The 25,254-nt window shown below is 43.5% G+C and overlaps 1 protein-coding gene across 8 annotated transcripts in view; it reads right to left on the bottom strand.

The window, feature by feature from the left end:
- Positions 1-25,254, bottom strand: part of MPDZ (multiple PDZ domain crumbs cell polarity complex component) — a 160,432-nt gene that overhangs the window by 7,453 nt on the left and 127,725 nt on the right. For all 8 annotated transcript variants that reach the window (XM_004706529.2, XM_030885397.2, XM_045289190.1 and 5 more), the window contains 11 exons: positions 24,746-24,838; positions 24,582-24,656; positions 22,992-23,166; positions 19,985-20,130; positions 18,674-18,757; positions 18,302-18,495; positions 14,769-14,916; positions 8,159-8,245; positions 3,229-3,319; positions 1,928-1,971; positions 970-1,092 (listed from right to left, as the gene is read on the bottom strand). In XM_004706529.2, coding sequence (XP_004706586.1) covers positions 970-1,092; positions 1,928-1,971; positions 3,229-3,319; positions 8,159-8,245; positions 14,769-14,916; positions 18,302-18,495; positions 18,674-18,757; positions 19,985-20,130; positions 22,992-23,166; positions 24,582-24,656; positions 24,746-24,838 — 1,260 coding nt within the window. The remainder of the gene's footprint in view (positions 1-969; positions 1,093-1,927; positions 1,972-3,228; positions 3,320-8,158; positions 8,246-14,768; positions 14,917-18,301; positions 18,496-18,673; positions 18,758-19,984; positions 20,131-22,991; positions 23,167-24,581; positions 24,657-24,745; positions 24,839-25,254) is intronic.

The raw sequence follows: 25,254 nt of genomic DNA on the forward strand, positions 1-25,254 counted from the left end.
TACTTCTTCAGGGTAAGATATTATATCCTCTTGAAAGAACGACATTGTTGCTATTACTTGGAAACCACAGCTTCTCTGGACATTATTAGTATAAACATGAGACATGACTCTAAGCCAAGGTTGGCAAACCACAGCCCATGGGCCAAATCCAGCCCGAGGCCTGCGCTGGTTAATAAAGTTTTGTTGGCACCCAGCCCTGCTCATTTGGCTGCTCACACACTGCTCCACACAGCAGAGGGGAGGGGCTGCTGCAGAGACCCAGGTGTTCCCGAAGCCTTCAAGACGTGCGGTCTGGACCTCTGCCGCCTGTGCTAAGTAGAGGGTCGGTTCTTAAGGGTCAGCCATAGATTTTGATTCAAAGGGGAAAAAAAAAAAAGAACTATTTTCAATTTAGACTGAACTGAGTCATGGGTCTGTAAAGAGATCTGTTTGAGCCACAGGGTCGTATCAATTTTACTGTAGAGACTGAATTCCTTTGATGAAATCCTCTTGTGATGTGACAGCCAGGCAGACCCAATCTGAAGGACATCAGAGAGGTGAGTGTGTGGCCAACCTTCATCTTTGAAGCACATTCTGAAACAGTGTAAGTCCCATTAAAATTCGGCAAGATTTTATAATGAAATGCCACATACCCGATAGTTTTCATTTTAGTAAATTGGTATTCCAATGAATGAAATATAAAGAAAACAATTCACACTGGGATTCTGTAAACAGTCGTGTTGTGCCTGTGTACGTGTGTGTTGTAACTTGTTCCAGAGTTTCAAAACAAATAAAAGAAAAAGATCTGTTTGTCTTCCTATTTCGCTTTTTGAACACTTGCATACAGCAATATCATTTCTTGTCATTTCCATTCCCCGTGACTCCGAGCAAGCCCAGAGCACACTGAAGGTCACCTTGCAGTAATGGCTATCTAGATTCAAGGGGGTCGCTGCATCCGCTAGGACGGCTGCTAAGAGCAGTAAAACTTACTCTGAGCTTTTGGGTCTGAGCTGCGACCCCATTTGGATGCATCATGGCAATAAAGATGGGAACGTCACCGAGAGGGCTGCCTACTCCTCCAGCGATGCTGATTCCCAACGAGTCCGACGGGCCCTGTCACGGAACAGGCACAGTGGTGTGATCAGAGCGACTCTTTTCATCAACATTTTCTTTCTTAGGCTCAAAATTGCATGATTCAGTCTGATCGTCTAGGTTTGAGAGTGGAGACTGGAACTCAAGACTGGCACTCAGTCTTTACTTTGAGAGAGGCCGTTAGCATGGCAAGCAGGCCTCTCTCTACGAAGTAAGAGAGATCAAGGTTCACCAGATACAAAATGTGTGTAGGGCTGATGAAAACCAGGTCAGCGGATCAAGTGAAAAGACCATACCTTGTGGAATCAGAGACAACTGTGTTCACATCAGGCACTCACAACTGAACACCTGGGTCTGGGAAGAGGCCCACAGCGCTCACGGAATCACGAGGCCTACATTTACAAATGGGAGCTAATGACACAGCTCACAGGAGGCTGTAGGGACTCTGAAGGGAAGTGATGATGGCATGAAGGGTCCATCAGAATGTTCAGACAGAGGAAGAGCTTCGTAAATGGCAATTGCTTTTCCTTCCCGTCTTGTGCCTGCCATTCTCAAGAGGAACTAGGAAATATCGGTTACAGATAGAAGCTCACCCATCAGTGAGCAAGACTATTGTTTAGTGTGGGCCAGGCTGATGCCAGTTTTTGATGATACTGAATAAGCAAAGAATGATGCTGTGCCAACCATGGACTGTCATTGCTTAGGACATTCAGCAAAAGTCTTTCATCCAAATTGCATTGTGCTATTTCCATGGCACATAATACTTTTTTTTTTTCCGGATGAAAGGTGAAAGTCAACAATGAGGAAGATGCTTATGAAGATAGCTCTGCAGACAATGGAGTTTACATTGTGTTACCTTTTTTATTTCGACTGTTCTTAATCCTTGTATTTCAGATGCCACTGAAAAGGTTAAAAAATTCAATATCATTATTAACGCTTTTAGGTTCATAAAAATTTTCGTTGACTCTCAAAGCTGGATGCTACGAAATGGCACTCCTTGATTCTTTTTAAGGACCGCTGGTAGCACACCAGGTGAGCACTCAGCTGCTACCTGAAAGGAGGAGGATGACGCTCTCTGCCCCCCTCGGGTTTCACAGCCTCAAACACTCCACAGGAATGCTAGGAGTCAGAACTGACTTCACTGCACTGGGTAACATTCTTTCTTGCTATTTTTTAAATGAGCCCAAACCACACACCTTGCTGTTGAGTTCATTCTGACTTACGGACTGCACCTGAGAACCCCAGAGAAAGCCCCACTGTTTCCAGTGCTCTCCTCTTTATGAACGCGGACAGCCACACCCTCCCCCTTTCAGCCATTGCTGGATTTGAGCCGCGACCTTTCAGGTAGCACACAAGTGCTTTAACCTCCGCAGCACCAGGGCATTCTACTGGAAAGGGCTGCTGACTGTTCCTCTTACATACCATAGGATGGTCTTACATAACAACATTTTATTTCCTCAATGGGAACAGTGCCTGTTGTAGCCGATCTCTCCCTTCTTATTTTAAGCATTGATTATATAACTATGTCAAGGACAGAATGTGCTCTGGATCGAAAGTCACATGTGCACAGCTGAGAGGAATAAAGTCACGGTTGCATTAAAAAAAAAAAATCCATGGACTTCAGTGCCTACATTTCTAGACTATTAGTCACGTTGAAAACAGAGATTGCCATATGGTGTGTTTCTTTCGTTTGAACAACTCTCAACCAATGCTCCAAGCCAAAACCCCTCTGCACCAGGATTTCAAGTAGTTAAAACACAGGGGGATCGTTCTGATTTTCTCAATCAAACTTTCCGCAAATTGCAAGGAAAGACGGTTTCACTTAATGGCAGCTCCCGATGTAGTGGCGTGATAGTAAACAGAGACGGGAAGCAACATCAAGTAACACCATCTGCTTAGTAGGAACACATGGCAGAAATCTGTATCTAATATCTGGTATCTCTGTGGAGGAAACACCGATGGACAAACTGTCACAAGCACACATCACGACATTCTAAATTGCTGCCACCGTTCCCGCTTCTTGCCCTTCTGCTGGGATATGAGGTGGTTTGAGGGAGGAAAGGAGAGCGCAGAGGCAAATTAAAACAGAAAATCCTTTGTCTGGATGGTCAAAATTCAAAACAGGAAATTCTGCTTAAAATATCAAAGCAATCTTACGCGCATTTTTCTTTGAGGTGCTGTCCAGAGACTCCGAGGTCCTGGACCCGGACAGCGGAAAGCTGAAGGACGACAGGCTGCCTTCACTCACCTACGAATAAACAACAAGGATTTCAGAAACACTTCCAAGTAGTCATACCCTTGACAGAGCACACGTGTTAGAACCCCAGTTCTCCCAGTTCATGAAGAGAGAAACCGTTCTACAACAACAATTGCTAACTTAACAGATAATTCAAATGGAGCTTCTGCTGGTCTTTTTTTTTTTTTTTTTTTTTAGGGTGGATCACAGTGACTCCAATGGACCTAAAATGAGAATTTGTAGATTTCCATGATCTCATTCAAACAAACCCTCTCCAAATCTCGAGACCACCCTCCAACTCACCCAGCCTGGTGTTATCTGGAAACTCGACAGCTTGCCCAACGAACCTACTCTTAGGGTAGAAGAGGCTTTGCCACAGGTTGGTGATACATATGCCTCACATAAACACCAAACACCAAACTCACTGCCATCCAGTGCTGACTCATAGTGACCCCCATGGCTTTCTATAACCGTTGATGGGGGGAGAAAGTCCAGCCTGTCTCCTACGGAGCTGCTGGTGGTTTCAAACTGCCAACCATGCAGATTGCAGCCCAAAGCATAACCACTACACCACCAGGGCTCCTGCCCGACAGCCTATCAATAACCTTTTGAGTTCTTTCCCTTCTGATAACCTGGTTCTTCTGCGCAGTCCTGGGAAAGCATTCCATCTCAGCACGTGAGTATCGGTTAGAACCAGGCCATGCCTGTCAAATAGGCACGGAAAAGGATAGGTCTCAACCTGTATTTTATGTATCGGTGAAGGAGCCACAACAACAACAACGTAGAGAAGCAAAAAAGTCATTGGGAAGACCTCACCAGACCAATTTGGACAACATTTAGGAGAGAGGATTCTGACAAGTCACTTCCTGGCCAAGAACCCTAACTTGCCCTAATTTGTATGCCCGGTAATTCCTGAGAAATCTGGTATATACTCATAATCCCCTGAATTTATTTCCTGGGAGACATGTATAAATCTGTAAATCCCCTTTTTCCGGTGACTTGCCTTGGTGACTCTAGTCCAGGCTTGCTCCCTTGTGGGATTAACGAAAGTAAGATCTTTCTCCTTCATTTTCACCTACTCTTTGTTTCTAAAGCCATGCTAAGTGAGCTCTGGGTTGGTCACAAACTGATGCTGTACATGTGAAATAAAACCTAGCAAATCAGGGCCACCCAAGAGGAACCTAAAGGCAGTAATTAGGGGAGTGAGTCAGGGTCTTTAAAGATCGGCTGAGGAACATTGGCTTCGGTTATCAGCCAATAAGGTTATCAGCCAATAAGGCAGCAGGGCTTACCAAGAATCTTCAACTACAGGACAGCACTGACAATTGGCCCATGTGATTTTGTTTCAGTTGAGTGCTAATTGATAAATGTTTTCTAGAACGTACTGAAACAGTTGCATCTGTAGGCTCTTCATAGACTAGGAGGTTGTGTGGGACGAAGAACTGTTTGATCTTTGTCTGTGGTGTTTGGAAGATGTTGTCCTGCACCATCAAGTTGGTTTTGACTCACAGGACCCCTGTAGGACAAAGCAGACCTGTCCCGTAGGAAGGGACCCTGGTGCCGTAGCAGTGACAAGTTGGGCTGCTAATCTCAAAAAGCTGCGGCTGGAACCTACCTGCCTCTCCAAGGAAGAAAACGGACGGACGCTGTGGGCTTCCACAAAGATCTCCGCGTTCAGAAATCCAAAGAGGCAGTTCTACCTTGCCTTTCGGTTCACCTCGAATCGGAATCGACTTGAAGGCAGTGGTTTTATATCTATATGGGAGCACGTGGCAACATCTTTTCTTCCTTGCAGCAGCTGGGTGGGTTTAAACAGCTGGCCTCACTTAACAGCCAAGTGCTTAACAATTCTCCCACCTGGGTTCCTTTCCTCGAGATGCGATCCAAACCCAACCCAACGGAACCCCTTGCTGATGAGTTGATTCTGACTCAGGGTGACTCTCAAGAGCATAGTAGAACTGCCCCACAGGGTGTCCAAGAAAGTGGACAGCCACATCTGTCTTTGTCCTACAGCAGTTGATAGCTCCCCGGGGGCAGGGCGCAGGAGATTCAGAACTGCTGATCTCTGTGAGCAGCCAAGCATTTAAGGACTCACTGTGTCTTGGGATTTCTGGTACAATCAAGGTGCTTTTGTTTGCTAAAAGAGAAAACCCTTAAACTTACACAAATGTTCGGGGCTACATAGGCCATACCCAGGGAAGAGGCTTCAAGAAGGGAGGGGGGAAAGGTACAGTGAACCATGCATATGCATTGGGTCATGCATATGCCTTGAGGTCCCAATGCCTCAGAAACTCTGACCCTGAGCTTCACCTTTCTGGGCTTCATGGTTTGGTGAGAAGTCTGCCATGACCTCTCCAAGACCTTGCCTGATGTGTCCCTTCGGATATAATAAATGGGTAGCCGTGAATACAGGTGATCGTGCTCTTGAGTTTTGTGAACTGTTGTAGCAAATACAAACCCATAAGGAAGCAAGGAGAATGCTTGGACCCTGAGGCTAATTCTGAGTAGGGCTGCAGAGGAAGTAGTCAGGCAAAGCATTAACTGATGGAGAGCAAGCTTTCGAAGGTCCTGGTCAATAGGCATCCAGCAAGAACAGAGTGCTTCTAGCTTGTGCCCTACCGGCTAGGAGCTAGAGAGAGGCTGGCGGGTCTGCTTAGACTTCCGAGACTTCGGCTCCTACTCCTGGCCTGGCTTGCTCTGACCTGCTTGGGGATGGCTGGAGGTAAAGGCTGATCTAACTCTAGAGGGTGAGCGCCAGGGAAGCAGTGCCGCAGAAGTGGCTGATGCTGAGGGAAGGTGATGTGGGAGGATGAAAGCACTCGTCCTTTTACAGATGTCAGGTGAATTCCCCTTGATTCTGACTGGTCAGTGTTAATGATAGGGTTTACATAAGCAAAAATCTCTGTCATCGAGCTGAATCTGACTCCTAGCCACCCCATGGGGCAGAGGAAAACTGCTCCTTTGGATTCAGGGGTTAAATATCTTTAATGAAGACAGATTCATCTTTTGCTTGTGGAACAACTGGTGGGTTTCAACTGTCAACCTGTAGTTAGCAGCTCCCTGGGACACCCACTATCCCACCAGGGCTCCTGGGGCTTAGCCCTTTCATGCAGCATCTATCAGCCACAACAGTCAGCTACTGAGATTAGAGGGGAAATTATGGCCTTAATAAAGTTTCTTAGAATGACTTAGACTACTCAGTATCTGTACCTTGTCTGCATATCAACTGCCAACTCTTTTCCTTCCCTATCCCACACTGCATACCAGTTACTCTGAGCTACATGTAATTCAATCTCCTTGCTTTCTTGTACACTCTTCCTGGAACTCCTTCTTAGATGATTCTTAGGACTGATTCGGTTTGGAGACTGAATTCCTCTTCTCTGAATCATGAGACTACATGTAGGCAAATGAGGGTAGAGCCATCCAAGCAACCTGGGCTTGCCTTTACCAGAACACCGAGGCAGGTCTGTGCTCTCTGCTGAGACTGTTTCTTAAAGACCACAAATGAGTTGTACAAGGCACTTTCGATGAAATTGTCAAGAAATCCCCCCCCCCCCCATTTTATTAGGGGCTCATACAACGCTTATCACAATCCATACATACATCAATCGCGTAAAGTACATTTGTACATTCATTGCCCTCATCATTCTCAACACATTTCCTTTCCACTTAAGCCCCCAGCATTAGGTCCTCATTTTTCCCCTCCCTCCCCACTCCCCTCTCCCTCATGAGCCCGTGATAGTTTATAAATGGGTATTTTGTCATATCTTGCCCTGTCCGACGTCTCCCTTCACCCACTTTTCGGTTGTCTGTCCCCCAGGGAGGAGGTCACATATAGTTCCTTGTAATCGGTTCCCTCTTTCCTACCCTTTTTTTATAATTCCATTTTCCCACAAACCTTTTAAAGCTCGCTCATACTTATTTCAAGATTCTTTTCCCGGAAGTACCTGGCATTAACGAACAGAACCATTTATAATACGAGAACAGACGTTTTCAAGCCACATTCGGCTGTGCTCTTGTTAACTTCCTGCAAGCACACTTCAATGCAATTGACTCAATTCTGACTCATAGGGACCCTGTAGAGCAGAGTGGACCTGCTCCTGCGGATGCTCTTTACAGAAGCAGAGATCCTCATCTTTACGCGATGAGCTCATTAGAAGCGCACAAACATCGATACAGGTTTGAACTAGGACTGAAAGTAGGCAACAATCAAATATCTTCATTTTTTTTACTTCCTTATTCAAGTGACTGAGTTTTGGCTAGCCAGTGCAAGAAGCTTTGCCTTTTCTAAGTAAAGTCTATGTTTTGGGAGAATACTTCTTCTGGAGCCTTTTATATGAAGTTAAGGTTAATGTTCAAAACCACTGACATAAAAATGGCGTTTCCTCAGGCTCTGGGCTTGGCTGTTGTGCTGGGACCCTCTGATTTGAGAAACCCAGCCACTGGATTTGTGGTGCTGAGCTAGCTGCTGCAAACAGAGGGCAGGGAGGAGTCACGCATGACAATGAAGGCAATTTGGTTCAGTCCCACCGAGAGGAAACCTCTGAGGAAGGGAGAGGAGTGAATCTGCATGCAAGGAGGAAGGGAGAAGGGTGGAGAGATATTGAATAGTTGCCCTGAATCCCCTGTAGCTCTTCATATCATCTTCAATAGCAAATCAAGCTCTGTTGGTTGATTTGATGGAGTCGGGTCTCTAGGGGGAGGGGAATGCCGAGGTCTGCTTGGGAGAGCAGCACAGAGGCTGTAAGGGGCCAGGCTGATGAGACCACCGTCAGGGTTCTCTATGAAAGCCCCTGACAAGTAACTGACTGTCATCATGCTAACAAGCAACTGCACGAGACCCATACCCACCTGGCTGCTCAGAGACGGCCTCCTCTCCGAGTGGAAGGGGCCCGTTTTCATTCTTCCAACTTCCAAGGTTACCGTACCTAGAGAACACTGGGAGAGAGGGTGTTTTATAGAGTGGTTCAAATAAAATGCTGTCAGCTCTCTATAGGACTGAATTTTGAAAGGCATTTTCCTTTTAGAATTTCCAGTGGCGAAGATACAGCCAATCCTTTGTAGAAAAGGGGGCTTTAAAAAAATATTCCAATTAAGGAAAATATTAACAAAAAGCAGTAGCAGCAGTACCGATTGTATGTCTTGTTACCACATGATTTACATGGAAATTATTTCTACCAAGGCACAGAGAAACTGCGGCACTAATTCATGAAACACATTCATTTAGACTAGCCAAATGGACTAAATACGTCAGGGCTTAAAATACAAAACAAAACCAGTAAGACAAAGAACATAATTATTTGTTTAACGTTCTAAAGCAGAGATGCTCCGATAATTGGGTAAATTCTCTATTGTCACATTGTACTTGAACAGACCTATCAAAAAATACTTAAATAAGACAATTTACAATAAAGCCCAAACTGGAGGCTGATGTGGGAATACGGCTTTCACAGAACAAGCGCAGGAAGAGCCCCGAAATTACTGGAGCGTTTCCACCAGGAGAGGTATCCTGCACTTGCCGGCAGTGAGAAAGTCAGCTTAAAAGCTAAGTAGGCCACATTTCTGAAGGTGGGAGAGCACCAGAATCCCCTTGACCATGGACTAGCTACACAAGCCACTCTCATGAGCCCTGCCCCTCCCTTGCACAGTTGAAGTTTACAAGCCCTGAGACAACCCAAACAGGCCAGTTCTTACCTCGCTGGCCTCTGAGGGCTCTGCGTGGACAGCAGATGGCCTGGGGAGCGCGGTGTAGGCTTTCTCAGGACCCACACTAACATTTTGGTCATTTTTTCCCCCTTTGCCTTCTTTCCTGCTTTGTTCGCTAGTGCCCTCCCCATCCATGTACCCCATATCTGCACACACACCCTCCCACTGCATGGCACATACCCACACCCAATAACACTACCAAAGGAGCAAGAATCCCTACTGACAATACATTTTTTTTGTATCTTTGTTGTATTATAATGCTTTAATTTTTTTCTGGTTCTTTCACACTCCCTGTTCCCATGCGACCCATTTTGCTGAGAATACACCACCTCCCAAAACAAACAAACAAACAAACAAACAAACCAGGTAGACCTGTAGATTCAGCAACTCACCCTTTTTATCTTCTGAATGCTCTGACCCACCCACCTTCACGCTACCATAGCAACAGAACAGGCCCAAACTATACCTGACCCTTGGCTCCTTTTTCTTCCCTGAACATCCACTCATTGTTTCTTTATGCTTTCTTTTCCCTCAGGGGGAAAATATATATATATATCCATGAAACCTATTAATTCTGATTACCTCCCTTAAAATACATCTTGCCATTATTTTCCCATATCTCTTGACTTTATATGATAATTGCTTTTATTTTATTCTCTTTTCTTCCTCACTTCCCTACCTTTTATTTATTTATTTCCTCCCTTTTCTTTCTTTATAGTTTTTCGGCTTCTATTACACCTCTCATGTGTCACTACACAGAGCCAATTACCCCTACATGACAGAGCAGCTGATAAAGCACAGTAGCTGTACCACAGTGCTGAGGACCCCGTAGTCAACCACAGTAAACTAAAAAAAAAAAAAAAATCAAGAAAAACAGACCATTGAAAACCATTCAAACTTAAGCAAGTACTCTAAAGAGGCTCTGGATCTCCTGAAAACCGAATTCAGAAGAATATTGTTTAGATGCTTTCAAAGAACTAAAATCTTTAACCTAAAAGGAATCTCAGATGATAAATAATGAACTAATAGAATTGGGCAAGATAGTAAAATACCCGAGGAATAGAAAGGAAGAAGAGGAAATCAAATCAGTTTGCTAGAAGAAAATTATTCTGACACAATTAATGAGAGAACCAACAACCAAAAAAAAAAAAAAAGAGGAGAGAGAAAGAATGTGTCAGAAAAAAGCCTGAGAGTGATGTGGGGTACCAAGGAAAACAACCCCTGAACCCCTGCCTCATCAGGAACCGGGAAGCAAGAAGAAGCAAACAAGCAAATGTACAGAGGCAACAGTATGAGAAAACATGCAGGAAAATGTCCTCTACATCACAAAGGAGGAGAATATAACGATTCAAAAGGCTGAGAGAACCCTAAATAGGCTAGGTCTCAAAAGAAAAATACCATGACATGCTGTAGTCAAACTCTATGTCTAGTTTCAAGGACAAGGAAAGAATCTGGAGAGTAGCTGAAGGAAAAAGAATAGTCGTTCACCAAGAAACATCAATAAGGATGGGCTTGGACTCCTCAGTTGAAGCTATGCAGACAAGATCACAATGAAGTGACATATATAAAATTCTGTAAGGAAAAAGAAACCACTAATGAGGAATCCTCTAACAAGCAAAATTATCCGTCAAAAATAATGGAGAAATAAAGGTATTTCCAAACAAGCAACGACTAAAGAAATGTGTTAAAAAAAAAAAAAAAAGCCAGCATTACAAAATCCTGGATAACTATGGACAGAGAATCAACAACAGCAGACAAACCTGAGATCATCACACAGCACAAAAGCACCCAAAACTGAATACAATGAAAGCAGCACTCAAAACACAGAAATAGAGGTAGAACAAAGACACCAATAAAGCCAAGGTGGGGCAAAAAAGGAGAGAAAATAAGCCAAACAGAAATACAGTAAAATGATAGCAACAAACTTGCATACATCAATAATGACATCGAATGTCAATGGATTAAATGCGCCAATCAAAAGACAGTGAGTAGCAAACTGTACTAGAAAACAAGACCAATCTATAGGCTGCCTACAAGAGATGCATCTTAAACTCAAATACAAAAATAGACTAACAGGCAAAGGATGGCAAAAATCTTACCAAGCAATGTCAACTATTAAAAAGGCAGGAGTACCAATATTAACCTCTGATAAACTAAACTTCAGGGCAAATAATAGTGAGTGACAAGAATGAATACTTCATAATGATTAAAAGAACAATACACCAGGATTATATAACCTTAATAATCATATATGCATCCAATGTAAGATCCTTGAAATATATCAAATTCTCAGAGTTGAAAACAGAAATATATAGCTTGATAATAATGGTAGGAGACTTCAGCACCCCACTCTCAAAAAAAAAAGGAGAGAACCTTATAATGAACCTTATAGATATGCAGTCTTATGTGTCCAGAGGATTATTTATGCAAGGTTTTTAAAGGAATTATTACTAAATTAGAATAACAAGCAGTAGTATGAATAAATATGTAAATTATACAGTCATTTATGACTTTGATTATGTATTATTTCCAAACTAGTTTTTAAAATGCCAGGTTTACTGGTTTTAAAACGATTTGTTCTTTTTAGATGTTTCTGTCTCTCCTTAAAATGTATCTAGCTTAGAAAAAATAGTATCTCTAAATGGAAGCCACCTCTCCTTAATATTTAGAAGACTTTCAGGATGGGTAAGGTTTATCAATGATTGATTTTAATTGTCTACTTAATTAACAACTAAATTTATATACATATTCATATTCGATATCCTTCAAAAGCCATAAAAGAAAAACAAATCTACTGCCATCGGGCAGATGATGACTTATACACAGCCTATAAAAGTTTTTGAAACTATATCTCTTTATGGGAGCAAACCTTTACATCTTTCTCCGGTGGAGCAGCTGGTGAGTTTGAACCACCAACACTGGTTAGTAGCCTAAAAACCTAGCCTCCAGGGTGCCTTACAAAAGCTGTAAAAATTACCAAAAAGAGGCCCACTTGAAAATTCCCCCATGAAACTGAGCCACTCAGGAGCTGTCCATTCACACAGGATACCTCGGATAACTCTCCCCTGTTGGGAAGCTCCTGTCACACAGACCACATGGGAACGAATGGTGACAGTTTTCCAGTCAACATTAACTATACTTTTTCAGGTCTTAAAACACAGGTTCCGGAAAGCAAACCATGAATTCAGCGTCAGCTTATATTTATTAATGGAAACACCATCCCTTCGAAAAACCAGAATATTCTCTGGTTGGAAATCTGCCTAGTGCCAAGAATTATATTTTTAAATGACTACTCTGTGTTTTACAAATTAATTTTTTAAAAGAGACTGATTTGGTCTTTCTAATCAGAAAACTATCCTTTATGGAGAGTTTGTTTTGAAGGAATTTAACCTCACCACGTGAAATGTGTTTAAGACTAATGTTGGGAGCTATAATTGTTTAAAATACTTCCAGGTGAAGGTGCTGGCAGATAATTCTGAACTAAATTACCTTCAGATCCTAGGGATGACTCACAACACTGATATTAAATGTCAAATTTAAATAAATGAATAGTTTTGAGTCAGAATAAGATTTGGAAAATATTTCCTTCTAATCAACATGACATGTCTATTTCCTTTTATGAGCAAAATCTTTCTCTTTTAAAGGGGAAACGCTTTCTCCGCTTTCATCTGTGGAAGAAATAGGAAGTTATCCACGCTGATATGTGCAAGCAGAGGTCCAGGAAGTGGCTGGCATAATGAAGGCATGCACTCCTGAGTGGCCCAGGGCAGCCTTCTGGGCTCATGTCACCCACACGGAGCTTTTCTACCGAGTTCCATGGCTGTGAAAGCATTCGCGGACTTCAAAAGGCGATGGAGGGTGAAGATAAGCATTTCCACCCCCACCGCACCCCCCACCAACCTTTGGAGCCCTGCTGGCCTAGTGGTTATGCCTTGAGCTACTAAATACAAAGTCAGCGGTTTAAAACCACCAGCTGCTCCTCAGGAGAAAGATGGGGATATGTACTGCTGTCAAGAGGTGTCAGTCTCAACAACTCACAGGGACAATTCTACACTGCCCTCTAGGGTTACCATGATTCAGTACTGACTCAATGGCCGTGAGTCTGGACTTTTCTCCTTTGTGGTCTGGGCATGTTCTTTACTCTCAAGAGGAAGATTCATACAGCACTCCTTGAAGACAAAATAGCCATAGCACCGGTGCTCAGTTCAAAATTCTTACCACCATTACCTAAATGTACATTCCCAAACAGTTAGTGATAGATTTACTATTTAGAAATTTGTTCATGAAACATGTGTGTATATATATGTGTGTGCGTGTGTGTGTCTGTATGTATATATGCAAGTATATAGATCTGCAATGTAGTGAATTAAGTTAATTTGGCTCTTTTCTTTTCCTGATGGCTCTAAGAGGTGGGTGTAGTAGTTACATAATCTGTTGTCAAATGGAAACATAAGAGTGAAGAGGTGGAGTATAGCCTGTCAATCTGGTGGCAGCTTGATGACCTCATTTGGAGGCTCTAAGGAGATAAATAGCTCGCTGGAGGTGGGGGACACTCACTCACACCCTGGGAGACATTCCTGTTGAGAAGACACATGGAGCTATGCTTATGGCAGCCATAGCCTTGGAGCTGGAGGAGCCACGTGGAGACCCACACTAGCGCTAAGATGCTTCCTCCGCCATTGGATTCAACAGACTTTCCACCCCCTGGCCTGTGATCTTCCTGAACTCAGCGTCATTTCATGTGTTGTGTGAGTCTGAAGAGGAATTTACAGACTGGTGGACATATGGGCTAATCTTGGACTTATGGACTTGATCTGGACTGGGCTGGGATGTTTTCTTAATGGACAAATACCCTTTATATAAAGATCTTTCCTATATGCATAAGCATATTTATGAATTTGTTTCTCTAGTCTACCCGGACTAACACACGGGGGAAGATACTGGTTGTATTATGTGATTCCGCTGTGAGTGACTGCCCACAAGCTGGCTATAAAGTAGCCTTCTCAGGAGAAGTACATAAGTGGGCAATTTCACTACCAGCAAGAGCCAGGGCCCTGAGATCCCTGCTCCATGAGTCTCCTTGAGCCAGGAGGCAGTTTTGACACCAAAGGCATGGTGGAAGAGCGAAGCAGCAGAACCCAAGGGCAGAGCATTTTCTTGGGTCTAGGTAAGAAGGTGTGGGAAGTTACTGACTAAATTATGTGATTCAACTGTCAGTGACTGTTTAAGAGTTAACTGAAGTTGCTATTTTGCTCGTTATATAACTGGCCACTTCAAGAGTGGGAGGTAACTCTCAGTATCGGCGCGAGAGAAGAGGCAGGATGGGAGAGCAAACTTTGGCCCTGAAATCCCTGTGCAGTGCCCCTCCTCGATTCAGGAGAAGGCTTTGAGTTCTGAGCAGCGATCGAGGAGCAGCAACAGCAGAACCAGGAGCCAGAGCAGGAGGCGGACCAGTTCCTGGCATCCCTAAAGAACCTGTGACCTTCCTGAGCAGGCAGAGGCTGGCTAGACAAGGCAGTGAAGAAACTGAACGATGTATCCCGAGTATGTCTCACCTGAATTGCCACTCGTTAACTTCACTAATAAGCCACCGCATTAGTGAATTCGGTGAGTTCTGACAGTGAATTACAGAACCAAGTAGAAAAGCAGAGCGCTGTCGGGGGGCAGTGCTGTTTTAAGAATGGCAGTCTGATGTTCATTTTTCACTGTACTTACATACCATTGCACACAATTATTTTTGGCACTTGATTTGTACCTTTAACAAAGCTGCAACCGCTTCCTGGGTGGCATTCCGGACGTCTTCGCCATTGACCATCAGTATCTGGTCTCCCTGCATCAGCCTTCCATCAGCATCTGCAATTCCTCCTTTGACAATATCGGACACAAACACGCCAGTATCATTTCTGCAAACACAATTTTGAATTTCAACATTATTTTTTCTCCACTGCAATGTGATGTTTATTTAAGGAAAAGCTCGTGCTTTAAATGAGATTTTAGTTTGATTTGTACGACTAAGAGCTTTAGCTTTTGAGCAACACGGAGGAAACATCAGAATTAGTGATTTGTGATTAAAAACAGCTAACGTTTTAGAATGTTCTACACATTAAAACAATGCTTCATGAACATGTTCATTTGCTCACAGTCTTACACTGTGGGAGAAAGTGGGTGCCACTGTTCTGTTTTATGGGTCACAGATTTCAGTAAATTGCAAGAATGGGACACAGAGCCAGTGGTCTGTTACTCTTTTTGTAAGGAGACGCCAATGGGCTCTTACTGTGGCTATGGAAACACATGGTTGCCATCATTACCAATATAATTAGCATTTCTGAAAATAAATGATGGGCATATCAACTAAATGTGCTAAATCCCCAGAGCAGCTCTACTCTGTCCTAGAGGGTCAGCTATGGGTTGGAAACAACTCCACAACATCAACTTAAGCCAGTGGTTGCCCCAAATTAAATATTCTGTAATGGCTTTTATTTTATGTCATATGGATCTAAAGGACCCTTGTGGCCCAGTGGTTAGACATTTGGCTACGAGCTGAAACACCAGCAGTTCAAATCCACCTCCGAGTTGCAAGGGAGAAAGATATAGTCATCTGCATCGGTAAAGCTGTACAGCTGTACAGCACACCCATGACGGGGCAATCCTCTTCCCATCTAACATGAACAAGATAGAGCTCTACAACACAAACAAGCACATTCTTTCTCCAATCCTTTTTAACAATTTGTAACAAAATTGTTAAAAAGCTAAAAACTACAATAAAAGCCATGTTAAAATACAAAGATAACTGAAGGTAAAAATGCATAATAAATCTCACTTGTTTTTTTGCAAGGCTATGCACCTTAAGCATGCCACTTGACCATCTGATTTTCTGCCTCCATTTTGGGAGTAAGAGGGTAGGCTTGGATAGTTCTTGTATGCTCTTCGCAAGGCAAATAATTTAGGAATTATTTGTGAAATGTTTTACAGACACCCAGGGACTCCATTTGTTGAAGTATTTGGCTATTCAAAATAAATTTTAATTGTCTGGTAGTGCAGGAGAACTGAACTTCTGATAGTCCAAATGAAGTGTTTAGTTTTTCAGACCTATTCCCACAGATTTAAATAAGATTCTTACATTCATTCTTATGCTAAAAAAATCAGCTTCAACACATTGGTATAAATGACCTTTTATTCACCTTTACAAAGCTCACTGGAGTACAAGGTGAACAAGGTATTGCTTTGGGCAGGCTGAAGAATGGTCATTCCAAAAGAGGGGTGTTATGACACAGAGCTCCCAATTTCCCAATTATTTGAAAGCTGATCACTGGCCCAAACAAAACAAAGCCCCCAAACAGATCAGAAATTGAGTTCGTAAGGGCTGAAAGATGGTGATTCTAACTCTGGGCTGTTGCAGACTAAACAAGAGCTTTAGCTTTTCACCGAGCAATGGTCCAAGAATGAGTGCTGACTTCGCTGAACTATCTGGGACATTCTGAGGGCCAGATGAAGATTAGCTCATGATACGAAGAGGAAGAAACACAGAGAAGACTCACTGGATTTTAGATTCATTACTACCAGGTGAGTATTTAAATAACTTAGGTACAGAGCTTGTGCGTGACCACATTAACAAATGTTCCTTGTCCCTTCCTTTTAGCTTTTGGTTCCCTTTCAGTGACAAGTTGCTGGCCCCCACGGCTTTCCTAATCATTATGGTCCTTCTCCCAGGCATAGCCTCCACCTCCGGTAAAAGACCTGGTGGCTTAGTGGTGATGTGCTGCTCAGGAGCCGCTCCCTAGGAGGAAAAAGGGCTGCCTGCTCCCTAAGGATTTAGTCTCCAAAATCCAGTTGTACTGGAGCAGCTCCACTCTGTCCGATAGGGTCCCTATGAGTCGGGGTGACTTTTGACTTGATGGCATTGAGTCATGATCACTTTGAGCCTCAGCTCAGGCATCATCAGAGAAGAAGCTGGATTATGTGAAGAAGAGTGTGGTATCAGGATTGGAGGCAGGCTTATTAACAACCTGCGGTATGCAGATGACACACCTTTGCTTGCTGAAAGTGAGGAGGACTTGAAGCACTTGCTGCTGAAGACCAAGATGCAGCCTTCAGTGTGGGTTCCAACACCATCTGCGGAAGACCGCACTCCTCACAATGGACCAATAGGTAGCAACGTGATAAAAGAGAAAAGGCTGAAGTTGTCAAGGATTTTGTCTTATTTGGATCCTCCATCAATGCTCATGGAAGCAGCAGCCAAGAGATCAAAAGATGCATTGCATTAGGTAAATCTGGTGACCTTTTTAGAGTATTGAATAGGAAGGACGTGACTTTGAGGACCAAGGTGTACCTGATCCAAGCCATGGTGTCCTCTATTGCATCATATGCAGGTGCAAATTGGACACTGAATATAGAAGACCATACAAGAATCGATACATTTGAATTGTATTGCTGGAGAAGAATACTGAAAATACCATGAACTGCTAAAAGGACAGACCAATTTATACTGGAAGAAGTTAAGTCCAGAGTGTTCCTTTAGAGGCAAGGATGGCAAGATTTGGTCTTACATTCTGTGGACATAATGTCAAGAGAGAGCAGTCCCTGGAAAAAGGCATCGTGTTTGGTAAAGTGGAAGGATGGTAAAAAAAGAGGAAGTCCCTGAACGAGATGAACTGTCGCAGGGACTGCATCCATGCGCGCAGGCATGGGGACAATGGTGAGGACGGTGCAGGACTGTGCAGTGTTTCCTTAGTCGTGCACACGGTGGCTATGGGTCAGAACTGACTCAGAGCACCTAACAACAGCAGGCAGCATTTTTCCAGGAAAATTTCCCTAACCTACTTCCTTTAGAGAAGACCACACGGTCCCTCTGTTTCCCTTTCTTGTCCTCATGGCTCTCCTACAAAGTACCTGTATCATTCAACTTACTGCATAGCCTTGTTACAAGAATGTATTTAATTTTAGCCTATCAGACTCTGAGTTGTTGAAATCAGGAATCATGTCTTGTTTAACCTTGTAAATATAGAAGAAACCAATGTATCTCCTGGTATAAAGCAGGTATTAAACAATTACCAGGTTGGCTTTGTCGGGAATTACTGAGTACCTTCACAATATCTCAAAATGTGACTTAGAAAGTTTACAACCGGTGTCCTTTGATCGTCTATTAGCAACTGAGTTGAGTCAGACACCTACAGAACTTGCAACTGAACCTCTACTACGGCATCATTCCTTTGGGAAGATTAGCCCATCACCCCCAAAAGGTCAGGAGCTCTCCCACTTTCCACCATGGGTTCATCTCCTCAGTCATACCTTTTACCCACAATGCTTAATCCCAGGCCTTTCCCTGGCTGCTTCTGCAGTTCGATGGTGAGGGTGTCACACACGTCTTCCTCTTTGTAAGGAGTCTCATCTCTGTAGAGGGTCAGGCGCACCCTTTGCGGAGTCTGTCTGAGGACATTTATCGCTTCATCATGTGTAGCCTTTCTCAGGTCTATCCCGTTGACCTGTTTAAATAGGGAGCATCGTGAGGAACCAGGTGAGGGAAGTGAGGCACTAAGCAAAGAAAGAAGGACAGAACGGAAGAATGGAGTGAGGAAGGAAGGGAGAAAAACTCACTAAACAAAACCACCCAGAGAGTGGACTTTTGTTCATTGCCAAGGTTATATGTATAGTATTCTATACCTCTAAAATCTGATCTCCAGCCCAGAGTCTCCCATCCTTACACGCTGCTCCTTCTTCATAAACTTCATGGATAATAATGGCACCCTAAGGACCAAAACAGAGCAAAACCAGGCTGGATGCTACCACCCAAAGAGTGGTAGTCCCAAGTGGAATCAGTGAATGCTGCAGTTGATAAACATCAGTAAGAGTTGGACACCTACATGTGGCCACTCCGAAAATCAAAGAAAAGTGCGACAACACAATGTTTGCCCAAAGGCTCAAATATACATTTTTGCTAATGGTAGAACCAGTTAAACAGAACACATAATAAAAAGTAGATATGTCCAGATGTAATAAGGAGTCTTACTGGCATCATGGATTCTGTGGAGAGCTGCTAACCACAAGGTCCGCAGTTTGAATCCACCAGCCGCTTTGTGGAGGAGAGAAGTGGCTCTCCATTTTCATAACCAGCTACCAGTCTTAGAAACCCAGAGGGGCACTCCTACCCTACCCCCACAGGGTCGCTGTGAGTTGGACTCAACTTAATGGCAGTGAGTTTTTGGTATATACATATAATATACAATATCTACATAACTATGCATATGTGAGGGGGCTCCAAAGAGTTCATGGAAAAACTTCATGATCTTTTAATTCTATTTTCCATGAACTTTTGGAAGCCTTCTTGTATATCTCCTATTTACAAAGGAAATTAGATTTTATAAGCATTTTGAACAATTCGGGATTTTTTCCTACACATGATCCAATGTTTCAAAAACTTCTCCCAATACAGGTCTAATGCAACCATAATCAGTGCAGCAAAACAGAAAATTAACATACAAAGGGACCCGCCCCTGGAGAAGGGAGGGTGAGGGAATAAAGACGATGACTCGCGTGGAGCTGGCTGGATACACGGCTGCAACAATAGGCCCAAAGCGAGCAACTGTCAAGCTCACACAGACCCAGGCAGTGTTCTCTTCGGTTTTACGGGGAGTCGGAGCTGTCTCAATGGCATCTAGCAATGGCAACAGGGACTGGTGATCCCAGAGAAATATTTGGAAATCTAAGGGTCATAGTCGCAAATGTCCTATATCTTACTGATTCAGTATTGGTTTGCTCAACACACAAACTCCAATATGTAATTGAATACAACAGTTCCAAGCTGCCAGGAGAGAGATGTGGGCACTTGGCTTTTGCAAAGATTTACAGCTGACAAACATGTGGCCGCTCTCCTTGGTCCTACCCGGTTGCTATGAGTTGGAATCATCTCAACAGCAGCGGGCTCTAGGCTGCTGGGCTGTCTCTATGTCTGGAGCAGCTCGGAGCTGCACTCACCAGCAGTGTGTCGGACCCACCGACGATGCTCAGGCCCAGCCCCGTCCGCCCTTTGGAGATCTCAATAGTTGTTTCACAGCCAGGGATGATGGGGCAGGTGGCAGGATCAGAGGCAAAGATCGCAGGTGTTGATGACCTGCTTGTACCTAAAACAAGTAAAAAGTGAAATGAAACCTGATGCAAAACTGAATAGGAGAGAAATACATCACACTCACCGTTCAGGTTGCCTTTGGGGAGAGGGAGGGGTCTGAAATCCGGGACAAAAGGAGCCATAAAATGTACTTGGGATTTAAAAAAATTAGTTTCTGTGTGGAAAGTCAAATCATGATGAGATGGTTGAGCTATCTGATGACCTGCTCTAGAAACTTACCTCTACTTCACAATAAAAAGTCATTTAAAAAAAAAAAAGAGGCAAATCACTATATTTGAGTCATTATTGTTACCTTAGGGTTAGGGGCACGGAATTTTTCATTAAATTATTTTCTGTGTCATTCCATTGTACATTAATTGCTAAGAAAAACAAGTGAAAACACAGTCGTCCTGGGTTCTCATTGATAGCCTTCATTCCACTCATGCCAAGCACAAGTTTTTAGGAACTGATGATCTGTTAAACACGGAACAGGTGGGTGCCAGGGTCATGGAACACGTGCAGGGGAGAACACGGAGCCAGCCCACATCCGTGATTCTGCGCATCGTGGCTTTTGGGGGACCTTCAGGCTTTAATTTCGATGTTTGTTTTCCATTTCCTCTCCTTCTTATCTCAGAGCACCTATGTTTTATTTTTTAACATTATGTTCCAATTTGAGCATACATGCGCCTGTATGAGATATCTGAGTTTATAAAAGTGAGAGCAACTTGCGAATTCTTTTCTTGGGTCTCCCTTCATGCTTTCTAAACTCAGATGTTAAATCCTGGTGCATCACTCTGAGGGTAATTCACAGAATTCACAAAAATTCACAGAAGAGAAAAATGCAAGAAAATATAAACTCAGGTTGGAATAGGTAAGAAAATCTTATGGCAGGACCAGGAGCACAGGGTGACACACGCCTTGTTTGACATTAGTCTTCATACCGTATGTTTCATGATATACATAGTCTTTACACCGTATGTTCATGATATACCAAAGAGCATGCACCGCACAGTTTATTTCAAGGAAGCTAGGAAAATTGTTTGAATAGCTTGCGCTTTAGACAAACTGTTCTCTTTTGAGGAAACCAGAAGCAGCCTTCTTACTTGTTCCTGAAATGGTAAGAACAGGTGCCTGGAACTTTCTTTCCTGTTACAGTTTCATTTAGCATTTCCTATTTTTATAGAGAATGCTATTTGGGGATCAACATGAAATCTAAAATTGAGACAATTTCCATAAAATTTCTAAACATGTCAGTGAATTTTTTTATTTTATCCAACTACATTCCAAATGTCCTAAACTGTTTCCTTAAGAACCTGTCAAAGGAAGTGGATATTTCATAGCTGGGAGGTCAAAAGTGATCCACCCCACCCCACCCCCCAACCGCAGAAAAGTCAAACGTTTCAAAAAATTGCTTTTGATGGTGTCAAGCTTGCGTTTTGTTCTGTCAACCACCAGTGTAATTTTTCTAAAAAAGTAATTTTATGGAATAATGTGCCTCGCTCGATATACCAGGTTGTTACCTTAATGAGACAGGGATGTATCACCACACAGTTCACATACACTCACCTCCTGGATGTTTACAGGATCTATTCTTCCACCCAAGCCACAGAGCTCACATTTACTATGTAGAAGGAGTCTTCAAAAGTTGACAGAAAATCGAAGAACAAAGTAAGGGATTTCCCCATGAACTACTTGAAGCCCTTGAACCTGGTGGTGGCGGCTGATATTTCACTGAGCTCCTCTGCAAGCTCCCAGTTCATCGCCACCTGTGTGCAGAGTAGGACCGCCCCATAGGGCTTTGTAGGCTGTGATTTCATGGGCATGGCGTGGAACGCTGGACAACGAATAAGGACGACCAAAGGGGAACCGATGCCGGTGAAGTAGTTTTGGTGAAACATGTTAAATATACCATGGACGGCTAGAAGAATGAAGTCTTAGAAGAAGGACAACCGGATTGCTTCTTAGAAAGGGGAAGGGTGAGACCTTATATCCTATACTTTGGCCATGTTATCAGGAGGGACCAGCCCCTGAAGAAGGTCACTGTGCTTGGTAAAGCAGAGGAAGGGCCAGCTAAAAAGAGGAAGACTCTCAGTGAGATGATTAGCACATTAGCTGCAAGCATAGGCTGGGACCTAGCAGTGATTATGAGGATGATAAATGTCTGGTTCATATTTAGTTCTGTTGTAAACAGGGTCACACTGAGTTAGATCCCACTCAACAACACCGAAAACAACAACAACAAACTTGATGAGAATGGACAGCCGGGACTTCTCTCCCTTAAACCAATTGATGGGTTCAAACCTCAACCCTTTAGGTTAGCAGGAGAGTGCTTAACCTATACCCCACCAGAGCACCTTAGACTGCAGTACTGACCAACAGCTGTGTGTGTGTATGTGTATGTGAGTGTGTTAGGCACTGTCGAGTCTACCTGTGAAGTAGGATAATTGAATCCACTTTTACATATTAGAAAACTGCGGCTCAGAGGAGTTAAATGTCAAAAAGGAGCATCCAACAGATGCTTCTAATTCATGACTCAGATACCTGGAATGATAGGATCCCGCAGCAAAAGATCTATGGGGAGCAGAAAGCAGCACCCTTCCTTTTGAGATGAATAAACTGAGGGGCAGAGTGGGTGTGCTCCACCGTGTTTCCTAAGGCCCTGGGGCTGGATCATGCAAAGCCCGCCTGATGCCTGCTTCACAGTCTGGGGCTAGCTCTTGAGGAACTCCCTGGTTCACAGGAGGCGCTCACTAAAATCTCCCTGACAATGGGCTTTCAAACAGTGCAAGGCTGGCAGGCAGGCAGCTGCCCAGACTGAGATGCTCTGCAGAGTACAAAGGTGCCCTGCGCTCAGGACTAGAGGGGCCCAGCCCTTACTTCGGAAAGCTTCTGGTTCTGGGGAGCCAGCAGAGGGGTCCCTCGGAGATGGGGAGCTGTTCCTTTTCTCTCCATTGGCTGTGCCAGCTGCTGAAGCAACAGTCTGGAGATCGGGGTTCTCGGCACGAATGGTGAGTCTCACTGTGGCTTTCGTTGGCTTCAGGAGGCTAATGAACTGACGGGATGTTGGTATGGAGAAAAACAAAATTCAAAGGCAAATTAGAAGACTCGAATAAGTCAGTTATAGCTACTAATTCTACCTAGGACTGGAAAAAGAGACAGAAGGAATATTATTTCTGTGACTGGATTTGTAGGGTCAAGAAAGGAGTGGTGCCCTCATTTTTTGGATTGCCTGAGGTAGACTGGGGCATGGTTCATTTTCCTGTAAGTCTGGTTCTGACCAGAGTCTTTCTGACAGCTTAGGATCGTTCCTTTATCTTTTAATAGTTCTAAGTAAGCACGTCATTTCTCTGCAGCCTTACAAGATAAATGGGATCTTTTCCTCTCATCCCATGGAGAAACGAAGTACCCCATTCAGACACCTTTGATAAAATGGAAACTTATATGCTATAAGTACCAGGCATTAGGCGATCACACCGGTGGTAAATAAAAACACAGAGCAAGGATTAAAGAGTCTGATCTAGATGTGACTGAAACTGAATAAAAAACTGACATTGAGCTTCTTGCTCCCCATTATACAGAAAAGGAAACACGGTAAGGCAGTTCTACAACACTCCCTCAACCAAAGGGAGGGAAACACACTAAATATCAGGAGTATTATTATTTTATTTTAGTTTTTTCTGGAACTTACCATATGAAAGGTCTCATGAAATTTTTTTTTTTTTTTTGTACTGAGCATCAAGATCACATCTGAAGAGGCAGAAACTCAGGTACAAAGAACTGTCTAAATTCCAATACAGTTAAATATTTAATGCTGGGTTTATAAAGCATGATGTACAGCACAAAGGGCTGAGTGACTCCAGTGAACATTATGGATTCAAAGATCTTCAAAGCTGCTATCAAGCATCAAGTATACTAGATATTTATAGGAGAAACGATTCATTTAAGGGTACAAATCTTTTGGTGCTACTATTAAGACTTTTTTTTAATAGTTTCATGGTTTCCTAGATATTTATCAAAAATTGTCATCGACTATTGATTAATTTACCAGGTAACAGAGAAATAGCTTCACCATCACTTTGACTTAAAAAAATTCACAGAAACTGAACACCTTCTGAGTAACTTCTTTTCCTTAAGGGCCTATGTGTAACATAGGAGACCAAGCCAGTGGCAACTCTTTCTGCCCGTTTCTGCCCGTAAGATTCCTTAACTCACACTCGGAAGGCATGGCTACCCAGCCGACCCCCAGCCAGCAAGGCGCGCTAGGACCGAGGAGAACTGCCTTGGGGGGTTTCTAGGGATGCACATCTTTGAGATTAGAACACCACGTGCTTTTCTTGAGGAACGGCTGGTTTCGAACTGTTAACCTTTGGGCGAGCAGCTGAAAGGCCTACCAGAATAACTCTTTCATCCTCTAGCCAGACCCAAGAATGTGATTGTAATACCACTTGCTTTCTTTTGCAAAAGTACCTTGTCAGCAGGATAACCAACAACTACTTCATCATCTACCGCCAAGATCTGGTCGCCAACTTGGAGCCGTCCATCCTAGAGGAAACATGGAAGATTGTGAGTGATTTCCCAGCAGGCCTGCCCTCCCCCAACACGTTGCAATGGTGAGAATGGCCAGGTCGCACCTTGGCTGCCACCCCATTCTCCGTCAGACTCTTGATGACGACCCCTCGGATGGTGGTTTCTTCACTGATCGCAATGCCCAGCGGCCCCTGGTCCTGGAGAAGCAAAACCAAGATCACGATCACCTGGACGGAGAAAGCACTGCGGCTGCAACGTCCCCTTCACCCGAGGGCTGGGAACCGGCAAATCTCTTCGGAAGTCTCTGACTGGACATCTCTTATTCAGCTTCTAAGCTTTTTCTGAGGGGAATAAAGTCTCCTCCATCAAATATTCACGTGTTTTCCCTCTTCCTATATGTCTGACTTTCTAGTGCCTTTACGAAATTATCAGGGGACAGAGGTGCACTTGACAATTTAGTCACCAACATGCCACGCTTGCAAATTTCATCTTCTGTAACTGCCTAACAAGATTAGTCACTTAAAACCAACCTGTTCCAAATTATCTGCATATATGACTTCAAGACATGCTTACAAAAGGATCGTGTTCATAATTCAGGGGCTGATTGTTAATC

The sequence above is a fragment of the Echinops telfairi genome, unplaced genomic scaffold (assembly GCF_000313985.2).
Source record: "Echinops telfairi isolate 266 unplaced genomic scaffold, ASM31398v2 ScPeMD7_25;HRSCAF=90, whole genome shotgun sequence".
Taxonomy (NCBI): Eukaryota; Metazoa; Chordata; class Mammalia; order Afrosoricida; family Tenrecidae; genus Echinops; species Echinops telfairi.